The following is a 19,510-nucleotide window of genomic DNA, read 5'->3' as shown; positions in this document are numbered from 1 at the left end:
CACTCCACAGAGATGGAAAAAAAGAACAAAGGAACAAAGAAGAGAGGGAACAAATGGAAAATGAACATCAAGATGGTAGACTGAAACAGAATCATATCATTAATTACATTAAAGGTAAATGGACCAGATACTCTCAATTAGAAGGCAGAGAGGAGAAAAATGTTAAGACCCAACTCTGTCTACTGCTTTCAGTACATGCACATGAAACATGAACATGCAGACAGGCTTGCCCACTTTGTTCTTGGGGGTCTGTACCCCCTTTACTTCTTCTCCAGCTCTATCCCTCCTCACTTGCACTCCCAAGTCAGCCCCGTAAGGCTGGGAATCAGGCAGCCAGGAGAAAAAGTCCCGTGGAAGGCAGGGACTGGGGAGCAAGCAGAGAAAGCGAAGTCAGAATCCCTTTTAGGTGTGTGGTGGGGGGGCGCCTGGGTGGCTCAGTTGGTTAAGCTTCCGACTTCAACATGGGTCATGATCTCGTGGTTCGTGAGTTCGAGCCCTGCGTCGGGCTCTGTGCTTTCAGCTCGGAGCCTGGAGCCTGTTTCAGATTCTGTGTCTCCCTCTCTCTTTGCCCTTCCCCCACTCATGCTCTGTCTCTCTCTGTCTCAAAAATTAATGTTAAAAAAAAATTTTAGAAGGTGTGTGGTGGGAAGGATGGGGAATGTGTTCATGCTAATGAGTTTTCCCCCATCATGGACTGTGCTCAGAACATTTATTTATAAGTGGTGTGCTTGAAAGTTAAAACATGTTATTCCACTGAGACAAGACATGAGGCATAGGTTCTTAAGCCAGCCTACAACAGTCGATGTTTGACAGGCAGATTGCTCTATGCTTTCATCAAGCATGCCAAGGAAATGGTAGCTCCTGTTGGATTAAATTAAGCTGGGTTAGAGGAAGTGTCAACATCATGATGCTTAACCTCTGGGAACATATGGAGTGTCTTCACGTATCCGGTCTTCTGTGTCTCTCATCAATTAATATTTGGTAGTTTAATTCATTTTTATCTGGTTACTTTCTAAAAGTCTATCCTTAATAATATTATAGCCGATGTCCTTTTGGATTTTCTAAGTATAAAATTATCCGTAAATAATGACATCCATCCTTCTTTCTTATGTTAATTATTTCTTTCTGTCTTGTTTTGTGTGTGTGTGTGTGTGTGTGTGTGTGTGTGTGGTGTTTTGGTTTTACTATCATAATGTGTGACCAAGGGAATTTAATGTCATGGAAAATAATAATAAAAGGAAAATTAATACAGGGGATACTTGTTCGGTCTTCTGTATTTAATTAAAATACCCCTACTGCTTTTCCATTAAGTGTGATGTTAGTTTTGACTTTAAAGGTAGGTCTTCCTGTCTTCAGAAATCCTTCCTTCTAATCAAGGAATTCTTCGTATTAGGTTCATGGATGAACGGGTTTGATCCAGGAGTATCCTGAAATCGTGGGTACAGAATTTTCTCTAAACGCTTACATGCAAACATTGGTTCAACCAACACTTACCCGGTGACTGTTATGTGCCAGGCTTGTTCTAGGCCCTGAAGTTACAACAGTGAACAGAGCGGTTAAAAAATCCTGCCCTTAGGAATTTACAGTGTAGCCAGGGAGACAGCAATAGACAATAAGGAAAATATAAAACATGTGAGCCGCTGTGTCATGGAGAAATATACCGCAAGGCCGAGGGGCAGGGAGTGCTTGGGTAGGTCGGTCAGAGAAAGAGTTGTGGGGAGGGGGCTATGAGAGCAGGCTCTGTTGTGGGCTGAATTGTGTGGTCCCCTGAAAGATGTGCCCACGTCTTAACCTATGGTACACGTGACTGTGACGCTATTTGGCAAAAGAGTTTTTGCAGATGTCATTGAGTTAGGGATCTGGAGATGAGGTCATCCTGGATTAAGCGGTGGGTCCCAAATCCAAGGCCAGTGTCTTCGTGCGAAAAGGAGGCCCACAGAGGAGGCCCTGTGACGGGCCTGATGCAGCCAAGGGACCCCGAGGGCTGCCAGCAGCCACCGCAAGTCAGGAGAAAGGCCGGGGACAGATCCTCCCTCAGAGGCTCTGGGAGGAAACAGCTCTGCGAACTCCTTAATTTCGACTTCTGAGCTCCAGAACCATGAAAGAGTTAATTAAGTCTGTGTTGTTTTAAGCCACCCAGTTTATGGTCATTTGTTACAACGGCCACAGGAAGCGAACATGGCCTGAAGTGTGTCCGTCTGGGAGGAGAAATTTCCAGGTGGAAGGAACAGCAGCGCTAAAGGCCCTGGGAGCGTTTAGCCAGTGGAGAGCAGTAGAATGAGGGGAGGGGTCACGGACGAGGGAGGGGGACGGCGTCCGTCGCTACCCAACTAACTGCTCCCGTCAGAAGGCCCTTCGTCTTCTTGCCGTTGGGCGAGTTTCTGGTCCCTCTTCGGTGAGTGCGGTGTTACCTCCCTGAACGGTCTATCTTGACCCTTCCCCTTCCGTCTGGCCCGGGGAGCCTGCCTCTTCTGCTCGCACCCACTGCTCTGTTAGCACCTTGTCCGAACCTGGGGAGGCCGCCTCTCACCGGGCAGGCCCCTGTCCCGGCCTGTGGGGCCCCGGGTGCCTCGGGCCGGACTTTGCTTCTTTGCTCCGCTCTGCTCGGCCCAGCCTGGAAGTGAGCCAAGCACCGAACTGATTGCTGAGCTGAGGAATTTCACTCGGTGTTCAGAAATCCCTGCCGGAATTTTCCATTGAGATAAGCAAGGGTGAAGGTTTGGAGGCAAGGCAGACGGCCGTTTCTGCTTATCTCAGAGGTCTTAGGAGATAAGAACATTCTGGAAGACCCGTACCTCAGCCATCTAGCACACTGGGTCTGATCCTTAACTACAGGAAGCCCAAGAAGGAAGGGGACGCACCTCTTCCCCACAAACCCCCACAGCGGGGTCACTGGGCGCATCTCCTGGAAAGATGTGGTAACAGTCTGGGCCACACCGGTGGCCTCTACACAAGGATTGGGGGCGGGGTGAGGGGTGCAGGGCAGGTCATGGGCAGTGTCTGCGACGAGCCCTGATAAGTGCTTCCAAAATCTCAGAGATGTTTCTGTGGCGGTGGGTCCGGCGTTCGCCACGTGACCCCAGGAAGGCAAACTGGTGGGACGTTACAGAAGGCTGGTTTGGATGCGAAAGAACCCACATGCAGGGGCTGCCTCGGGAAGCAGAAAGTCCCCGGTCACTGCAGATGGCCGAGCAGAGTCTGAAGAATCGGTTGGCGGGGGTGTTACAGACGGTCTTCAGACACTAGCGGGGGGCTCAGACCAGATAATCTCCAGGGGCCCTTCCGGCTTCCAGACTCTATGATTTTGTATTTCTTTCCAAAGAGGAACACAGTGAGACCTTGGATTGCAAATTACCTGTTCTGTAAGATTTCCGCAGGACCGGCAAACGTTTCTAATAAATTTTAACCTGATAAACGAGTGGTCTTGCGACCCGAGCAGTACGTGATGCCGAACTCACATGATCACCCCTGAGCCAATGGTTCTTGAAATTCGCTTTGAAATACGAGTGCTTTGGATGACAAGTGTGTTTCCGGAACGAATTATGCTCGCAAACCAAGGATTTACTGTATACGCCTGCGAATGTGGATGCTTGTACGTACGTATGGCCCGATTCCGCGGCATGGCAAAGATTCCCTCTGCTGATGCGCGTGCAGGAAAGTTGATAAAATGCCAAGAGAGAGAGCTCACAAGTTATACAGCTCCATCAAGATGATATTAACGGTGTCACAGAAGTGAATGATTTTGCCGTTTTTGCCTGATTTCCCACGGTCCGCCAGCAGTGTGCTAATGGGTAGATTTACTCTGGGTCAGCTGGGCAAGGTGTGCCCCCCTGTGTGGGCCTCAGCTCAGGCACTGGGGTAGGCAGGATTCTAGACTATCGGCCCATGGTGTCCACACCCCGTATAATCCTTTCCCCCTGAGGCTGCCCAGGGCTGTCGATAGGATGGATGTCCCTCCTGAGTTAGGTGATGTTACGTGGCAAAGATGAAGGGTTTTTTTGCAGATGTAGTTAAGGTCCCTTATCAGTTGACTTTGCGTTAACGGAAAGGAAGATGTGCCTGGTGGGCCTCACCTAATCAGGTGAACCCTTTAAAAGAGGGTCTGGAAGTCAGAGAGACTCTCCTGCTGCCCTGGCAAAAGCAAGCTGGCATGTGTGACAGGGCCTGAAAGCGGGGCCACATGACCAGGGCCAGCAGGTGGACCGTAAGAGCTGAGACGGGTCCTGGCTGACCGCCAGCAGGAACACGGGGCCTCAGTCCCGCAACAGCAAGGAGCTGAGTTCTGCCCACAACTGGCTCCGAAAGGACCTCCGGCTCCAGAAAGCCTGCGGCTGAGCCGACACCGTGACTGCAGCCTGGGAGACCCTCAGCAGAGGACCCAGTCGGCTGTGCGCACACCCCGGACCCGCGGAAACCGAGAAATGATAAACATGCTGGTGGCCGTCTGTCACAGAGCCTGGGACGAAGACACGGGCCCTGAGCCGGCCACTTGGGGCCCTCAGTAACAGAACCTCCGGGCAGCTGGATAGTCACATGGGGGCTGAACGGATTCCAAAAACCTCTTCTGTGGTGAGGGCCTGGCTTTGAAATCTATTGTCAGACCTCAGGCACAAAACTCCCTTTTTGGAGGTAGGATGCTGGTGATCAGTGACCTTGTCTCTGCATTCCTGCCGTAAAACTGGGATTTACAACGCTCTCTCATTCTGTGCCCCCTTCCCCCCACCTGCAGGAAGGTGGATACTTCACCGTAAATGGGGACAAGCCCATCCCTGTTAAAAAAGAGAAGAAAAGCATCGTCATCAGTTTCAAAACCGGACCCCCCCCCATGGTTATATAGGCGGAACGGCACATCCTCCCCCTGACCTTTGGTTACTGGTCTGCAGGGGTGTGGGGGGGGGCGTGAAGGTGCCATTCACAGGCAGGGAGAGCTCCTGGGTCTCCAAAGTGGCAGGGCCCAGCCACGCTTGTTGGTGGGATCCTGGGAGGTGGCCACATCCCCAAGGAAACGATTGTGTGGAGGAAGGATCCCCCTGCCCCAGGGGCGGTGTGGGCACACCAGAAAGAAGCTGGTCCTGAAGGGGTGGTGTGAGGACCTGACAGCAGGAGCCTGGCATAGTCGAACCCCCTCCAACACAAGATCCCAGCACCCCACGGGGCGTGGGGAATGTCTCCTGGCAGCTAAGTGGGATGGGAGCCCCCTTCCATCCGTCCCTCCGGTGGCCGGGTCTTCTCGTCCTCTGGGAGGAGCAGTCGGGCTGAAGGGTGACAAAGCTGGGAGGGGGCGTTAGAGAAACACAGCCCCTCACCGCCCCCTACCCCCACCCGTAGCACCAGGATCTGGTTGTCTGACCCCAGGACCAGCCCCCCCCTGGCTTGCCTCTGGTTCGGGGGCAGGGCCCCACAAGAGGTGGCTTCCAGACGTTTGTGGCAGGAATAAGTTCATTGGACCAAAATACAACCCTTTATTCCCTGAGCTTGAAGTTTTGAGAGCAACAGAGAACCTGCAGCCCCCAGGAAGGACCAGGGGATCCTCAGCACTGAAAGGAGGGACAGAGAGCAAAGCCTAGAGCTTCCCCCAGCTCCCCTGCGTTGAATGACAGCTCACACCTGCAGAGGCTTTATATCTGGCCCGCCCTGCCCCCACCCCAGGTGACACGGACCCTGGTGGACCTTGCCCTGGGATCCTCCCGGGAAGGGAGGAGGAAGGTTGACTTTGGAGCTGGAGGCGGGGTGGGGCTGGGCCCGGGCTGCTGTTCTGACCTGTTTTCTGTTGGAGCAGGACCTCTGCCCCTCCTGGCTCTCCCACCTCCCACCATCCCAGCCGCCTGGTGACGGAAGCAAACCTTTCCCCAGGCCAGAGGACTGAGAGAGGGGACCGGTGATGACAAGCCGTCAGGCTTCCCGGGGGTGACCAGGCCTGGGGCACACGTGAGTCATTGTTTTCACTTCTGTGTGCTCTGTAGAGTGTGAGTGTGTGTGTGCGTGCGTGTGCAATGCTTGTGTCTGTGTGTGAGTGTCTGTGTGTCTGTGAGTGTCAGTGGGTCTGTGTATTTCGGTGTGTGTTTGTGTGTGCACACGTATGCACGTGTGTGAGTGTGTCTGTGACTTTGTCCTCGGGCACGTATGCAAAGGGCAAAGTGCCAGGTGAGGAGTTTGTTCTTCTGACGACCAGAAGTGTTTGGATCCCCGTGGCCGGCGAGGTCAGGCTCCCAGAAGGGGCCTCCTGTCTAAACAGGGGCCCTTTGAGGGGCACCTGGATGGCTCAGTTGGTTGAGCGTCTGACTCTGGCTCAAGCCACGATCTCACAGTTTTTGAGTTCGAGTCCCGCGTCTGGCTCTGTGCTGACAGCTCGGAGCCTGGAGCCTGCTTCGCATTCTGTGTCTCCCTCTCTCTCTTCTTCTCCCCTGCTCTCACTCTGTCTCTCAAAAATAAAGATTAAAAAAATTAAATAGTGGCTCTTTGGGAAAATCCTAGACAGGAGTTCATCAGAAACTGCTGATGAGAGGAGCCCTTGAAGGGACCCATTTCAGATGACCTAGGTGCCCAGTTAGCACAGACTGGCGTCGGCATAACCAGCACGAAATCCCTGTGTTTTTTACACGCTGGGGCAGGGATGACACACACGGTGACGTCCTGCACGACAGACTCAGCAAATCAGACCCTTCCCCCAAATGCCCTCTCCCACCCCGAAAAAGGACTAGCTTGGGTTTGCAACCCTTCCTTTTTCCCTTTTGTGGAAAGGAGACAAGCGTAGAGAGTGTCTCTTCACCCTAATCATGAATATTTCATTCCTGAGAACATCTTTGTGTTTAGGAGGACTTCAAATAACCCCATCTTGATTAAATTCTAAAGGCTGGGTCAGAAGTCATAGTTTTAATTTTCTCTCTGCACAGAGGGTTCCAGTCTATGACTATTGGAAACTTTCAACGTATAATCACACAGAAACGTAGACACGAAAGTGCTTTCTGCAGCCTTATTCATTACAGAGAAAACACTTCTGCCCAAGAAAAGATCTCGCAGTTGGGAAATGGTTCAGCCAAGTGGAAAGGCTGTGAGAGTGTTCTGTGGGTCATTAAATGTCTGTATGCTGAATGCATATAGAACATATGCAGCAATGTGAAAAGCTTCTGTTAATACATATTGCTTTGTTTAAGGGGAGGATACATGATTTCATGTTAAAACTATGGGTTTTGGTTGGCTTGTTTTTAAGATTTGTAGAAAAGAAAGACAAGAAGACAATAGGCAAATGGCACTCCTGGTTATATTTAAGGATGTAGGATTATGGGGGATTTAATTTTTTTCCTATTGACAACGATGTGTTTATATTGATGGTGAAATACTATTTTATTTATTTTTTATTTTTTAAGTTTTTATTTATTTATTTTGATAGAGAGAGCGAGCAGGGGAGGGGCAGAGACGAGAGAGAGAGAGAGAGAGAGAGAGAGAGAATCCCAAGCACTACCCAATGGGGGGCTCCAACTCATGAACCATGAGATCATGATCTGAGCCGAAACCAAGAGTCAGACGCTTAACCAACTGAGTCACCCAGGCGCCCCGTGAAATACTATTTTTAAACAAAGCGATGTATCACCACCAAAGGAGTAAGATGCTGGAACGCGATATCGTGGTAATGGTGTATTCATTCATATTCCACCTGTTTTGATTCATGAGGACATGTTTGGGGCTGAAGATTTTCTAGACTTAAGAGCTTTATTAATCTGAGCGCATAAATAGCAAGGCAAACTTGAAGGGGTATCTTTACATACTCGAGAAGGCGTTGCCGTAGGTGTGTTAGAACTTTCTCCGTGCAAAATTCCAGTACAAATCAATGGGAGACCTGCTTCTAAGCAGGAGCCTTAAGTCCTTCCAGTTAGAAGCGAGGTGTTAGCTGGGGGGTGATGCAGAAAGCTTGGAAGTTGCATCCTTAAAAGTGTTTCTTTTTTCCAGCTTTGTTGGGGTGTAATTGACATCTGACACGGGGGGTGGGGGGGGGGGGGTGGGGGGGGGGGGGGGGGGGTGGGGGGGGGTGGGGGGGGTGGGGGGGGGTGGGGGGGGTGGGGGTGGGGTAAGGCGGGCACCCCGTTGATTTGATACATTTATGGATTGCGACAGGATGCCCAGCACGGTTTTAGCTGCCATCTCGTCCTGTCTCACAGTTACTGTTTCTTTTTGGCACTGAGAACAGTGAAGATCTACGAGGGTGACTTGCGAGTATACGATACAGTATCAGTAGGTAGGACCTCCGAGCGGTACATCGGATGCCCAGCCCTTGCTAACCTTGCAGCCAGAAGTTCGTACCCTTAGACTGACATCTTCCCATTGCCGGCCCCCAGCCCTTGGTGACCACCGTCCTGCTCTGTTTTTCAGAGGGTTTGCTATTCAGCTGACTGTCCTCAGCTACTGTCCTCAGTGAGTCTGGGCTGGTGGCTCCCTTGGGCAGGCTCAGTGAACCACCATTTTTTTTTTTTTTTTAATGTTTATTTTATTTATTTTGAGAGAGGGAGTGAGCGGGGAAGGGGCAGAGCGAGAGGGAGAGAGAGAGGGAGAGAGAGAGAGAGCTCCAAGCAGTTCCACACTGTCAGTGCAGAGCCCGGTGCGGGGCTCGAACTCACAGACGGTGAGATCATGACCCGAGCCGAAATCAAGAGTCGGATGCTTAACCAACTGAACCAGCCCCCCTCCCCCTGCCCCGGGCGCCCCTGCACCACTGTTCTCGATGTGGGAAGCACGTGCTGGCACCCTCTGCAAGTGGCCGACACCACACCGGTGCCCAGGGAACCCAGGGTGAGTGTGAACACGGCCCGCTCCGGCTTCGAATTCTGTGTCTCTGTCTTAGAAAAGCTGCTGGGCCTCTCTGTAAGGTGGGGGTAACGCCAGGACCCCCCCCGAGGCTTCCGGCTCAGCTTCAGTGGGACTCTCTATGCAGCCTGAGCCGGTCAGGGGCGTGTGGGCACGTCCGCCCTGCCCCTCCGTGGAGCTGGCCTCTTCGTTAGGCTTGGCTGCTCCTCCTATCACAGCCTCGTCCGAGTACCTGTGCAGGGTGACCGTGAAGCAAGTAACGGTCAGCTTTTCTTGGCCCCTCGGGGCTGAGCCCCCCGTATGGATCTTTTTCTACCTGTTTGTAGATACCCCAGGTCACCGCTTGGCAGGCTGCCTGGGGTTTGGCCGGCCGAGCAAACTGTGCAGTGTAAACAGCGCGTCTGTCCAATACGGCTTCTTGCCGAACCCTTTCTACACGTGTCCATGAGGTATTTATTGAGCACCTACTATACGATCAACAAACACAGTCCTGGCTCTCATGAGAGGTTACAGCCTGGCGCATGCGAAAAGGTATTAATAAAATAATTATATCAAGTGCATCTCGGAAGTTCCAGTCCAGTAGGGTGCCTGGGTGGCTCAGTTGGTTAAGTGTCTGACTCCGGCTCAGGTCATGATCTCGCAGTTCACGAGTTCGAGCCCTGCGTCGGGCTCTGTGCTGACAGCTGAGGGCCTGGAGCCTGCTTCGGATTCTGTGTCTCCCTCTCTCTCTGCCCCTCTTCTGCTTGTGCTCTGTCTCTCTCAAAAATAAATAAAAACATTAAAAATTTTTTTTAAAGAATTAAAAAAAAAAAGAAGTTCTAGTCCAGCAAGAGAGTGAAGTTGTTAAAAAATAATTCTTTGAGTTAAGGCAGAGTTACAAACTGAGATTAATTCAAGCTAGAAAAGGGACAGGGGACTGCAGGCCACATGATGGAAGAGACTTTTACCTGTTTTATTTACCTGCTGTTGGTGGGGACCGGATGTGATCAGGGGTGGCCGCTGAGGCAGGACAGAGGTCTGCTTCAGCTGGGACAGCGAGCCCTGAGCAGATGTAGTGGCTTTACCAGAAGCAAAGCCCCCAGTTTATCTGACAGCAGAGTGGATGCATAGTCAGTCTCCAGAAATGTCTGAACTTTGAGACAATATCATTTTGTTACCTTTCGTGGTGATTCCATTCAGAATCCTGGGCTCTGATTTGCCACGTGGCTTGCAGAGTTGGAATCAAGCTACAGATTTTATTCCTGGGGGGCCCGGCTGACGTTTCAGCGTCTCTCCTATTTTGTTCATGTTTATTTTGTGTTGGCTTTGAGTTTAGTCTTCGACTGATGGGTTTAGACCTAATGGGCTTAGGCTAATTGAGTTTAGACCGATGGGTCAGAAATCTGCGGAAGGAACTACATGGGTGGAGGGCTCTCGGAGAGGAGGACGGACCCTCCCGGGACCCTCGAGGGGCTGCCGTGTGTCTGGGTGTGAGGCGGCAGGAGTGGGCGGGGCTGGGCTGCCGTCCAGGCCACTGTACCCCGAACCCACCCCCGGCTGATTCTCCACGGAGAGCCTGCTCCGGCCAAGTCGCTCGCATCCTGCCTCAAGTCCTAAGAAATTGTGCTCAGTCGAGGCAGGCATTTCGAAACACTGGTGCTTCGATGGGTCATTTGCCCCTTCCTGTGTGTTTGGATGGTACACGGCTACTCACTGCTCGGGTGTTCATGAGGCACCTACTGCGCGTGCTGCCCTGCCCCCAGCCCCAAAGAGAAAAGATAAAAATGACAGCAGCGGTTCTCAGCCTTGGCAGACACCGGGATCACTTGGGGAGCTTAAAAAAACAAAAACAAAAACAAAAACAAAAACACAAAAACCATGGGTGGAAAACTTGAAACGCTTTATTTTTCTAAACCTTCTCTGAAACGTCCTACGTTGACCCTGTAAGCATCATACTTGATGGAGAAACTCATGAGTCCCGTAGAAGATGGCACTTCATGTGCCTCCCATGGTCCCCTGTCCTCAAGGGGCAGGAGCACCAGTGAACCCTTCTCTCCAGACCCCAGTGAACCCTTCTCTCCAGACCCGTAACCGCCCCCCCCCCCCCCCCGTCACTTCTGCTTAGAACAGCCTCGTTAGTATTTCAGACCCAGCCCGGTTTGTGCTGAGACTTTGACATGCTTTTCCTCTTCTTCAAAATTCCTTCCCTTCCTCCCTTCCCATAACCCTTGGGGGTCTCCCTCCTCCCCACCATGTTAAGGAGGGAGCAGAGATGTTCCTAAGACTGCCTGCCAGGGGTGGCAGTCGATATTGTTTTAGAAGAAGGTTTCTTCCTAGAAGCGCCCCGGATAATACACGGAGACAAAGTGATGACCTTGGAATGCCACCAGTCTGTAGCTCCTCGTGAAACAGAGGGTCTGGCAACGTCTTCAGTGACCCCTAACATCACCGCGACAGCGCTTGGCCACTACTTGCCTTCTGAGGAAATGCAAGGCTCACTCACGAAGCATCCTGGCCAAGAGATGGCCTGTATCTGATCAGATCTCTGTTTGGAAGCACCCAGCTCTAGGAAACACAGCATTCACGGGACACACTCAGTAACCACAGCGGAAGCAAACAGCCAAACCCAGACTGGAAAGTCGCAGGACAATCTGATCTCTTGAACAAATGAATTACAAAGAGAAAAAGATTCCCCGTACAGGTACTGAGATTTGCGGATGAAACAACGAGGCGTCTGGGATTGGCTTCAAACCAATCTTTGGCGGGAGGGGGTTTGGGGACGTGAGTGAAGCAAGACTGGCCATAGCTCAGTGTGCAAATGCAGCACGGTGCGCGAGGACGGTCTCCATTCTACTGTGGCAGGTGCCCGAAGTTTTCTATACGGAAAAGATACGCGCGGTTTGCCCAAATTTGTTTTGATCACAGAGCTGTTTTCCTCCACGGCACATCTCTCTGGGTGCTGAGGCTTTAGACACAGTGGGAGGGACCAAAACGTCGAGGTCCTTGAGACACCAACTTTTTCTTTAGGTGGATAATTCTGAAACACCAACTTGAACCCGTGAGTCACAGAGACAGTACGTTGCCTCTCGGGTGTTTCAGATACTTTTTGGAATAAGTAATGGGTCTTTAAAAATTATTTATTATTTTTGTTAAATTTTTTTTTTAATGTTTATTTTTGAGAGAGAGAGACAGAGAGAGACAGAGCGAGAGCAGGGGAAGGGCAGAGAAAGAGGGAGACACAGAATCTGAAGCAGCTCCAGGCTCTGAGTGGTCAGCAGAGAGCCCCACGCGGGGCTCGAACTGACGGACTGTGAGATCATGACCTGAGTCGAAGTCGGATGCTTAACCAACTGAGCCACCCGGGCGCCCCTAAGTAATGTTCTTTTTTTTTTTTTAAGTGAGAAGAATGGATTGAGGACAGTAAGCCCCTATGATAGCTAGCCCCTATGATAACTATGGGTCCTGCTGGGCACCGCCCGTACCCTTCCCAAACACGACCCCCAACTAGTTCCTCACAACAGACCTGTCACCTGGGTACTGCTCACCCCACTCTACAGATGGGGAGACGGGGTTGCGGAGTGGGGCAGGGGTATCGACCCAGGCTGCCTCCGACTCATTCATTCAACCTCCTGCAAATGCTGTCTCTTTGCAGGGCATGGCGCAGGCGGGAGGTGTCCCCTGCCCCGGGGCTGCCCCGGGCCAGCCCCTCGTGTTCAAGCTGGTCCTCTTGGGAAGTAGCTCTGTGGGCAAGTCCAGCTTGGCTCTCCGGTACGTGAAGAATGACTTCAAGAGCATCCTGCCCACCGTGGGATGTAAGTGACATGGGACAGCATGCCCTTCCTTAGTCCGCTAGAGGAGAAGCCAGGGCCGATGGCTCGGGTGCGGGCACTTCCCACGCTCCCCCCAGAGCCCCGGGTCGTGCCCAGCACCGCAGGGAGGGGACGAGGACTATGCTGGTCAGACACATGTGGAATCCAGAAGGCGGTCGGGTTTCAGTAAAGCAGGAGTCTGCAGGGGGTGGAGATTCGGGGTCAGGGCCTCGGGTCCCCAGGGGTTGGTGAGCGGGATTGTACCTGGTGGAGGGGGGAGCCCAGAGGAAGGCCCCCTAGGCCCTGCCACACATCCACCGGACGAGCTGGTCTCTCACCCTGCCTGGGTTCCCTCCTGCTGACGCTGTCCCCCTGGGGTGGCTTACAGGAGAATGGCTCCCTTTTGGCCCAGACTCTGTTTACCAGCCTGGCCTGGGTTGTGGGGGTGGGGGGCAGGGGGCGGGGTGGCAGGGAGGGAAGACCCTCTCACTGCACTTCTTGAAGAGGTGACATAGGTTACCCTACCTCTCAAGGGTAGGGGGCTTTGGAGCACCTGCCGGGCTGTCGGCCTCCTTCGCATCCTGCGAAGCATAGTCACTATGCTATTATAATTACTGCATCAATATGTATTACTATAAAAGTCGATATTCCCACTTTTCAGACGAGGAGGTGGAGACGATCCTTCCTGTGGTGTACGTAAATGCAGTCCGTGTTGTACAACATCCTTCTGGAGGCAGGGGCTTGCCTTTCTTGTCACACACGGCGCTGGCTTTAACAAGAGAACTGGCTTTTGTTCTGGAGAGGGTTCGAGAGGAGCAGAGCCCCAGGGCGAGAGTGAGGGGCTCTCCTCCTCCCGGGCAGGTAGCTGGGACAATGACAGAGGTAGTGTGTGCTGGGGGGGGGGGGGGGGGGGGAGGGGGTGATTGGCCTGCAGAAAACTTTCAATAAGTCTGACCTGAGTGACCAACACGTGGGTAAACGGCTTGTTGTCTCTTCTTGACATCGTCATCTGTGCGGGGGGGGGGGGGGGATATAAACGCCCTCCTGTGGTGGGCTCTCCCTGCAAGGCGGGCTTAAGGCTGTCTAAAGGCACCGATCACCATCTTGTGACTAAGGTCATCACCCACGCCCGCACTGCAGAGAGCAGGGTGGGACCAGGGGCTGGCTTGTCCAGGGTGCTGCTGCCTTCCGAGCATGCTGGCTTCAAGATACTTTACTCCAGGAGGGCCGGGGTCCCTGGGCCCCCCCAGGGGGTCTGGATCTGTTGGCGATCGCGTGCAGTGACCTGGCCGCAGAGGATGGCACAGGCTCTGGGTACCGCCCTCCGGAAAGGTGCCTGAGTCAGGGCGGTGTTCTAGCTGTCTCAGGGCAAGACCCCCATCCTTCCAACCAGGGGATTCTGGAGCCAGAGCGGTAACTGGGACAGACAGACTCATGTCCCCGAAGCAGAGCCAGAGTGGGAATCCCAAGTGAGCATAGTCTCCTGCGGGGGTGGCAGCCTGCTGAGGGGAGACCAGAAAAGCCCTGGTTCTCCTGGCCACCCCAGCCACCCCCAGCCACCTACCTGCGAGGCCCGGGTCCCACTTCAGGAGAGAGCTTAGTGGGGGAGGTGGAGGCTCCAAGTGGGAGTGCTGTGGCTGGGGGGCTTGAACCACAGAGAGCTCCCGAAGACCCCACCGGGGTCCCCGCAGAGCGACCCCTCATCCTGGAGTCCCAACTGGCCGCAGCCTGGGGATTCGGGCCCATTTCCCCAGCCTGCACGGAGTGACATCTTTTGGAGAAATGCTGACATCTAGTGGTTGTGGGCGTATTCGCCCGCGGGTAGCAGTGCCTCTGGCGGGAAGGGAAAGGCGGCAAGCATTCTCCACTGTCGCTGCTGAACCCTGGTGGCCCCGAGAAGGCATCCATTTCTCCTTCAACCGGGGCTCCGATGATGATGTTTATGAAAAAGGCAAACGCCACGAAGAGGCTCAGAGGAGTGAGTCAGCTGTTTGTTGACATTAGAAGGAGAGCGAGCACAACCACGTCCCTTATGTCAACGTTTGTAGAGACGCTTTTTAATCTGGGGCTATACCTTACAAGCCGGGCGCGCAGATGGGGGCTGTTCAGGGCACCAGCTTCCGGGAGCCCCCCCACAGAGGGCGTGCAGCTGAGGCTGGGGCGTGGCCGAGGGGCGTGGCCGGAAGCGTCCTTGGCTCTGGGGCACCTGTGTTGAGGTCTTCGGTGGGACCAGCCAAGGAGGAGGAGGTGGGGGAGGGGGGAGGGGGGAGGGGGAAGGAGGAGGAGGTGGGGGAGGGGGGAGGGGGGAGGGGGGAGGGGGAGGAGGCCTGTATTGTGCCCTGACGGGGCCACGATAGTCACTGTGCAGGCACCCCGGCTCAGTCCATCCAAGGCCCGTGAAAATGTGCCAGTGTGTTCGAGAAACTGAAAGTCCCCTGGGTTTTGGCCTGATTCCACCCCCCACCCCCCCACCTTGTTGCTAATATCATTTCAGGCAAAATCTCCAAGTCGGTCTGGATTCCCTGGAAGTTTACTTTTCAATCACTTTTTGGCTTTAGCTGTGACAATGTAGACAATGCGGTCCGTGGGTTTCTGAACAAGTGATTAATGTGGGCTCTTCCTGGTTGGAACCCAGGGGTCCCTGGGGCCCAGGACTGGCAGGTTGCTCTGGATTCCATTCCTGGAGCCCCAAGGGAGCTTGTGTCTCTCTCCGGGGCAGATAAGGTTCTGGTCTCTGCAAGTATCTGGTTATTCGTGCCTGGTCATCACTTGGACTGAAACCCTCCTTGCAAATTGGTTGGGGTTGCACATGGATTTAAGCTCAACTGGGAGCCATCTTTTACAAAGTGGAGAAGGAAGGGGCGCCTGGGAGGCCCAGTCGGTCTAGCGTCCGACTTCGGCTCAGGTCATGATCTCACGGTTTGTGAGTTCGAGCCCCGCATCGGGCTCTGTGCTGACAGCTCGGAGCCTGGAGCCCATTTTAGATTCTGTGTCTCCCTCTCTCTCTGCCCCTCCCCCACTCGTGCTCTGTCTCTCTCACTCTCTCCTTCAAAAACAAATAAACATTCAAAAAAAAAAAAACAAAAAACAAAGTGGAGAAGGAAAAGATAGGGAGCTAGGCCTGCTGAAGAGTAGGCAGATCCGAGAGGCCCCTGGGGAAGCTGGCAGTGGGGTCTGCTTACATCACGTTCCATCCTGGCAATAGCCCCGTGAGGGCTGGGAACCCTTCGTCCTACTATGGAAATAGGCTGCAGCTTTGTTCCACCCGGAGCTGTAGCTGCTCAGGCTGCCATAACAAACACCACCCACGGGGTGGCTTACACAGCAGCGATTTATTCTCACTCTCCTGGAGGCTGGCGTCTGAGGTCAGCGTGTAGGCCGGTAGGTTCTGTTTTGGAGCCTCTTCTCTGGGCTTGTGGGTACCTGCCGTCTGGCTGCTATCTTGCTGTGTGCTCATGTAGCCTTTCTTTGTGCTTGCATAGGAGGGAGGGAGAAGAGAGGGAGAGAGGGAGGGAAGGGAGAGGGAGAGAAGGAGAGAGAGGGAAGGTAGGGGGGAGAGGGAGGGAGGAAGGGGAGAGAAGGGGAGAGAGGGATGGTAGGGGGAGAGAGAGAGGGAGGGAGGGAGAGAGAGAGGGAGAGGGGGAAGGAGGGAGAGATCAAGCCTTCTGGATCTCTTCTCACAAGGTCATGATCCTACCATGGGGGCCCCACCCTCATGGCCTGTTCTAGCCCTGATCACTTCCCAAAGGCCCTACCTCCTAACACCGTCTCTTTGTGGGTTAGGACTTCACCTATGAATTTTGGGAGGGGACACAAACATCCAGGCACAACACCTCGGAAGTTGATCTGACTTCAGGTTTGTGGACACGCAGGGCAATGCAGGCTGTGCGGGCAGAGGACGCCCGTTGGTGGGTTCTGTTAGGAGCCACCCCAAACTAGGTTCTCGTGTGAGAGAACTCCACCCGCGTTGCACTGAAAACCTCAGCCCAGACTCATCCCTTTTCCAGTGTCCGTAGCGGGTTGCATTGTCCCCCAAAGGCTAAATCCACATCCCAATCCCCAGGGCCTGTGAATGTGGCCTTGTTTGGAAAAAGGGTGTTTGCAGCCGTGATTAGTTAAGGATGTTGGGATGGGATCATCCTGGATTTGGGGCCGGCCCTGAATCGGTGACAGATGTGCTCATAAGAACAGGAGAGAGAGAGAACAGGAGAGGGAGCGAGCACAGAGTCACAGAGGGAGGGCCCTGTGGAGACACAGGCAGAGATGGGGTGACGTGTCTCCAAGCTGGGGAATGCCAGCAGGTGCCAGCAACTGCCAGAAGCCGGGAGAGAGGCAAGGAAACAACTCTCAGAGATTCCAGAAGGGGCCAACCCCGGTGCCAGCTTGATTTTAGACCTCTGGCTTCCAAGGCGGGAAGAACGAACGTCTGTTGTTCTGAGCTACCCAGTTAGCGGTAATTGTTATGGCAGCTCCGGGAGCGGACGCACTTGGCCTGGCAGTGACAGTTTTAATATCAAACACGTGGTTGTGTTTGCCAGGATCCCCTAACGGGTCCGAAACCCAGCCTGGGGTCTGGGCAGGCCAGCAGCTCCGCCTAGAGCCTCCTCCCTGCTCTGGACACGGCTTCCCCGGCCCCTCCCAGCCCCTCCCTCCAGTTCTGGAGAGGACACAGCAGAACACCTTGGTGTCACCAATTTTATTTACTTACTTATAAAGTTTATTTATTTCGTGAGGGGCGGGGGGAGAATCCCAAGCAGGTTCCATGCTGTCAGCACAGAGCCTGATGTGGGGCTCGATCCCACGAGCCCTGAGATCACGAACAGAGCCGAAATCAAGAGTCGGACGCTTAACTGACCGAGCCACCCCGCTAAACAACTATTTTAAAACCTCACCACTTCGGCAAGGAAAGCTCAGAGTTAAAAGTCAAACGGGAGGCAGATTTCCCAGTGCGCAGAATGAAGGGTTTGGAGCAGGTAGGTCCTTCGCTGCATGTAACTATTAAGCAGGGATGGGAATGAATACAGGTCCTTGCTCACTGGCTCCAGGGTGACAGGTGAGAACACAGAAGTCCACCTGTGCCATCAGGGGTGTGTGTGTGTGTGTGAGAGGAGCACAGGTTGGCTGCTAGAGACCCGTCCTCGGGAAGGAGGGGGACTCAGCAGAAGCCCTTGAAGGCTGATTGTTGCCTGAAGACCTCGGCAGACACCCGGGCGGCCAGAGGAACGATGCCGAGTGGGGCCCTCAGGGAAGGGAGGTCGGCAGGGAGAGGCGTCGATGAGGCCAGAAGGTCAGCAGGAGGCAGGAGGGACTTGGGGGACGACTGATGTGGTCGTGAGCACCTCTCGGCCAGGTTGGTCTGGTCACTGAGCGGCCGGTGGGGCGGGGGTGCGGACGGTTCTAGAGGTCCCCGGGGCTCAGCTGCATCGCTGGAAGCCCACTGGGACGTGCTGGACCCCTGGTTGTCAGAGGTCCTCAGATGTGGGGAGGCCCAGGCCGAGAGGTCCTTCCACGTCACGCCGTCCGGAGGACTTTGTCCTTGGGCCCCGAGAGCCCATCTTCCCGCCCGGAGCCTCTGCGGAATCTGCGAAGGGTCCACGGCAACTTGTAACACTTTTCCTTTTGTGGAAGCCGCCGTCTTCCGGGAGAGGGGATCGCTCGGCCTTCCCGACGGTGACTCGGCCAGCTGTCTCTCTGGGCCCAGGGCTCACGACGGCCCGGCCTGAGCTGGGTCGGGGGGAGACCCCGTCCTGTGGGCGAAGTTGTCCCGGGCTTCTGTTCCAGGTGCATTCTTCACGAAGGAGCTGGAGTCGGGCGCCGTGGCCGTGAAGCTGGAGATCTGGGACACGGCCGGCCAGGAGAAGTACCACAGCGTCTGCCGCTTGTACTTCAGGGGCGCCAGTGGGGCCATCTTGGTGTACGACATCACCAGGAGGGTGAGGCTCCCCCCGGGCGCGTCCCCACTCGCCTTCGCGAGGCACCTGCTTCCTTGTGCTCCCGGGCACGGGGACGCTAGCTTCTGAGGGCTTTCTGTGACCGGCCCGCGCTGGTGCTTTATGGTAAAACCACTACAGCCAGTAGAAAACACTTAATGAAAGTCTGTCACTTCCTCCAGGAAGCCCTCACTGATAACCCCTGCTCCTCCTGCATGGTTGAGTTTGTGCCCCTCCGTGGTCCTCTCAGAACCCCGCACGGAGCACCCTCGTCTACCGCTCACGGTTCCTTGGGTGCCCGCCGAATTGGTGAGGGGTGTTGTTGCGGAAATAGTACGCGGCCCCTGGCTGTACGTCCCCCACAGTGTCATCTGGGTAGCTACTAAGTACCTGAGCAGGTGCTTAGAGCAGGAGGAGGGAAGGGAGCTGAGAGGAGGGGCACCTGACTCAGCCTGGGGTTGGGAGACTTCCTGCAGGGAGGGAGGGAAAAGTGGGGATTAGCCTGTTGGGGGTGAGGCTGGGCACGGGGGTGCGGTGGGTGGGTGAGCAGGGAGGGAAGACGGTCCTTAGTGAGAGAGCAGAGACCCAGAGACCGCGGGGTGAGGGCGGGGAGGGAGACGGGTTGGGCTGGGGAACGGGAGGCCACCCACCTGAGCAGCTCAGCAGCAGGAAGGGGAGAGGGGCAGCGTGGGGCCCAGGGCAGCACCCCCCCAGGCCTGGTCTCCGGGGTCCCGAAGTTAGGATCAGGTGATAGCCACGCCCCCAAACTCTCCTGCACGGAGTGGTCCCGGAGGGCGCCCAGGAGTGAGGGGCCCGAGGCCTGACCCCGAACAGCCCGCAGCCTCCAGATTCGGGCCCTGTGGGGAGGGGAAGGAGCTGTGGTATGACCTGGGCCCCGAAGCCAGAAGACCGGGTCGCCCCGCCTCAGGGGACAGAGCAGCCCTCCGGGCGGTCTGTCGTCTGGCCGACTGGACGGTGGGTGCTTCCACGCAG

General features: G+C 54.6%; 1 protein-coding gene across 2 annotated transcripts in view; it reads left to right on the top strand.

Moving 5' to 3' along the window:
* Positions 1–19,510, top strand: part of RAB17 (RAB17, member RAS oncogene family) — a 30,731-nt gene that overhangs the window by 8,531 nt on the left and 2,690 nt on the right. The window contains exons 1-3 of one of the 2 annotated variants that reach the window (XM_043578263.1): positions 5,699–5,928; positions 12,431–12,590; positions 18,369–18,520. In XM_043578263.1, coding sequence (XP_043434198.1) covers positions 12,434–12,590; positions 18,369–18,520 — 309 coding nt within the window. In that variant the 5' untranslated portion in view covers positions 5,699–5,928; positions 12,431–12,433. Of the gene's footprint in view, positions 1–5,698; positions 5,929–12,430; positions 12,591–18,368; positions 18,521–19,510 lie in introns of those variants that run through there. The other variant, XM_043578264.1, reaches the window with a different exon arrangement.

This window comes from Prionailurus bengalensis, chromosome C1, assembly GCF_016509475.1.
Source record: "Prionailurus bengalensis isolate Pbe53 chromosome C1, Fcat_Pben_1.1_paternal_pri, whole genome shotgun sequence".
Taxonomy (NCBI): domain Eukaryota; kingdom Metazoa; phylum Chordata; class Mammalia; order Carnivora; family Felidae; genus Prionailurus; species Prionailurus bengalensis.
This window is presented reverse-complemented; position numbering and strand designations above follow the sequence as displayed.